Source organism: Otolemur garnettii, unplaced genomic scaffold, assembly GCF_000181295.1.
Source record: "Otolemur garnettii isolate 467f Iridium unplaced genomic scaffold, OtoGar3 scaffold00047, whole genome shotgun sequence".
NCBI lineage: Eukaryota > Metazoa > Chordata > Mammalia > Primates > Galagidae > Otolemur > Otolemur garnettii.
The window spans coordinates 8,665,594-8,669,588 of NW_003852442.1; the positions used below are offsets into that span (position 1 = coordinate 8,665,594).

The 3,995-nt window shown below is 39.5% G+C and overlaps 1 protein-coding gene across 1 annotated transcript in view; it reads right to left on the bottom strand.

Annotated features, from left to right (window-relative positions):
* The window catches only part of ZFP1 (ZFP1 zinc finger protein), a 26,926-nt gene that overhangs the window by 19,205 nt on the left and 3,726 nt on the right, over positions 1-3,995 (bottom strand). The window contains exon 2 of the mRNA XM_003791324.3: positions 709-767. Coding sequence (XP_003791372.1) covers positions 709-723 — 15 coding nt within the window. The 5' untranslated portion in view covers positions 724-767. The remainder of the gene's footprint in view (positions 1-708; positions 768-3,995) is intronic.

Genomic DNA, 3,995 nt, shown 5'->3' on the forward strand with positions numbered 1-3,995 from the left:
TACGAAGTCTAAAAAAAAAAAAAAAAAAAAAAAAACAAAATATGTATAATAATACTCTGTACTTGCACTGAAAAATGGTATATGAAAAAAATAAACAACTGATTACTCATTCAATTTTGATTGTTTCTGCGGATGCTGTCCAAAATACCACCTATATGAAGGTCAAGAAAATGCATTCAGACTTAATATAAAAAATCATGTAATTAAATAAAAACAAATTTAAAAAAAAGCTAAGGAATTGGTATGCTTAACCACTGCCATATTCTTTTTTTTTTTTTGAGTCCCACTTGGTCACCCTTGGTAGAGTGTGGTAGAATGACAGCTCACAGCAACTTCAAACTCTTGGATTCAAGTGATCCTCTTGCCTCAGCCTCCCAAGTAGCTGGGACTATAGATGCCTGCCACAACGCCTGGCTATTTTTTAGAGATGGGGTCTTGCTCTGGGTCAGGCTGGTCTCAAACCTGTGAGCTCCGGTAATCCACCCGCCTCGGCCTCCCAAGTGCTGGGATGACAGGTGTGAGCCACCGCACTCAGCAGCCAATGCAAGATTCTTAATTAAGTTTGCTTTTTGGATGCTGGTATTGATCAGTTAATCTTACCATGTTTTCCTTTAGTTTTATTCATTTATACTTTTCTATTTCATTCTCTAGATTTTTGTCATTGTCAAATGCATTAAAAACAAAGTGGAGAATAAATAAACAACTTACCTGGGATTTGTTCATTTTCTACAGTTTTTGGGTAAAGGCAGAGAACTATGAAGGCAGAACTGGAATAGAGGAAAAAGGAAGGATTGTTATTAAAGATTTGACCTGCCTCACGACTTCTAGAATTACTTATCTAGAAATCCCTACACACTACCTGGGGAAATACTACTTCCTGGGATACTCCCTTTGCCTCTTCAGCAGGGGCAGAAAAGATCACATTGGCAGCACCGACCTTCACTTAAACTTCATGAGACACCCCTAAAGGCAAGACCGAAACAACCCATGATCCAGAGACAATGTGATCAACAAAACCCTCAATTGCTGAAATGGACAGGGAATTTAAAATAACTATGATTCGGGCATTGCCTGTAGCTAAGTGGGTAGGGCACTGGCCACGTACACCCAGGCTGGCAGGTTCGAATCCGACCTGGGCCAGCTAAACAATGACATCTGCAACAACAAAAAATAGCTGGGCATTGTAGCGGATGCCTGTAATCCCAGCTACTTGGGAGGCTGAGGTAAGAGAATCACTTAAGCCCAAGAGTTTGAGGTTGCTGTGAGCTGTGATGCCACTGCACTCTACCAAGGGTGACACAGTTGTTGCCGCAAGGGTGTTGCTGTTAGGGTCTCACGGAAAAGTGATGTAGTGAAGAACAAGCACGCTTATTGAAATTGTTTTTTAAATAAAGGCGACCATCTGCTCGCTCAGGCAAAATGGTGACCCTTCTTTATTTGCTGTTGGTTTATATAGGCAATCTTGTGCACACACACTATACAACAATGACCTCATTACATTCATTACAATCCCTCTGCACATGTGCATTGGACATCAATGACTTTATTAATCCATTTAAACATCTTATGACCACCCATCCTGTAAGTAGCTCCTCCCTGTAATCTGATAATCCACCCAATATACACCTTTAAGCATAACCCTTTCAACATAACCTGGTTTAATATAACTTAACGAAGAACATGTTGTCAGTTATTACTTTCTTTGTTCTTATCTGAAGCCTGAGGCTATGGGGGAAAGAGACGATTTGAATGTCTGTTCTACTGACCACGCCATTTGGAGGCAGTTACTTCGAATCTTTAAGCAAAGCATAGAGAAACTTCTTGGGCATACAAGAATTTGTGTGCAAACCTCTGCTCCCATGTAGGACTTTGCTGGAGCCTTTTATAAGGAATTCTCAGGCTGGACTTCTCAAAAGTCTTTCATGAGCCCAGGTTTCATCTGTGTCATTAGAGAGATACCTGTATGCACTGGGTAAATTCCTCTTCTCTTGAGGTCCCCTAGCACATTACCATTCCCGGACCCATCAGCAAGTGACTTTCGTCACTTACCACAGATCAGGAAAGGTTACTGTTGGGTATCTGGCCAGTTTTCCAAAGGGCTTTTTCATTGGCCTTATAAAGTCAATCTTAATTCCTTAACGCAGTCTGGAAATGCCATTCCAGCCAAAGCCTTTGTCATGTTAGGCCTGCAACTAACTCGGCCATATGGGATTCTGCCTCAGTTTCTCACAAGTGTGCCTGCACAAAGTCTTTTCACTGCTCTCTCTCAAATGGCATTTTTGGCCAGAAGCATATAGGCATTTTGCCTATACATAGTGAGACTCCTTCTCAAAAAAAAAAAAAAAAGAAAGAAAGAAAATAACTATGATTCATATACTAAAAGGTGGACAACATGAATGAACAAATAGGGAATTTCAGCCATAGATGGAGACACCTAGAAAAAAATCAAATGAAACAGTTAAGAAAGAAAAGCCTAGGGCAGCGCCTGTATAGGGCCTATATAGGGTGCCAGCCCCATATACCAAGGGTGGTGGGTTTGAACCCAGGCCCGGCCAAGCTGCAGCAAAAAAATAGCCAGGCGCTGTGGTGGATGCCTGTAGTCCCAGCTATTTGGGAGGCTGAGGCAAGAGAATTGCCTAAGCCCAAAAGCTGGAGGTTGCTGTGAGCTGTGAAGCCATAGCACTCTACCCAGGGTGACAAAGTGAGACTATGTCTCAAAAAAAAAAAAAGAAAGAAAGAAAGAAAGAAAGAAAAGCCTAGTAACAGGATGAAAGAATACCTTTAACAGGTTCATTAGTGGATTCAACAGAGCTCAGAAAAGTTTTAGTAAATTTGAAGATAGGCCAAAGTAAATTACCCAAACTGAAACACAAAGAGAAATGAAAGGAAAAAATACAGGATAAAGCATTCAAAGGCTCTATCTTTGAATCTCAGTAACTTTTGAATTGTGATACTGAATTCCAATATCAAATGGTCTAATAAATATGTAACTGAACTTCCAAAAGGAGAAAAGAAATAATTGAAGCCATAATGGCCAAGAATTATTCAAAAATAATAAGTGATATCAAAACACAGACCCAAAAAGCTCAGGCAATTTTTCCACACAGAATACCAAAACAAACAAAAAAACACACACATTTTGGTACAGAATACCAAAAACAAACAAAAAAGCAACACATCATATCCAAACAACTGAAAACTAAGGTTAAAAGATATGTCTTCATTGCTGTGAGGTGTGATGCCACAGCACTCTAAAGAGGGGGATAAAGTGAGACTCTGTCTCTACAAAAAAATAAAGAGATATGTCTTCAAAGTAGCCAGAAGGGAAGACAACACATTATATGGTTCTTCAATGAAGCAAGACAATCACAGCCACCTTCTCATCAAAAACTATATAAGCCGGAAGACAGTGTAGGGACATCTTTAAAGTGCTTTAAGAAGAAGAAAAAACAAGAACAAACCAAAAGCTATCAAACCAGAATTCTCTACTCAGCAAAACTTTCCAAAATAATGAAATAAAAAAATGATAAAAACCTTTTCAAGCAAACAAAAACAGAATTCATCATTAGTTGACTTGTACTACAAGAAATATTAAAGAAGTTCTTTAGATAAAAGGAATAGGATTTCAGACAGAAAACTGGATCTACACAAAGAAATGATCTTTGAAAATAGTTAAAATGAAAGTAAATATAATAGACACTTTTTCATGCTTTTAATCACTCTAAGAGATAAATGATTATCTAAAGCAAAAACAGTAGCAAAGTTTTGTGGGTTTAAAGCGCATATAAAAGTAAAATATATGGGCTCAGCACCTGTGGCTCAAGTGGCTAAGGCACCAGTCACATACACCTAAGGTGGCGGGTTCGAATCCAGCCTGGGCCTGCCAAACAACAATGATGACTGCAACCAAAAAATAGCCAGGCATTGTGGTGGGCGCCTGTGGTCCCAGCTACTTGGGAGGCTGAGGCAGGAGACTCGCTTGAGCCCAGGAGTTG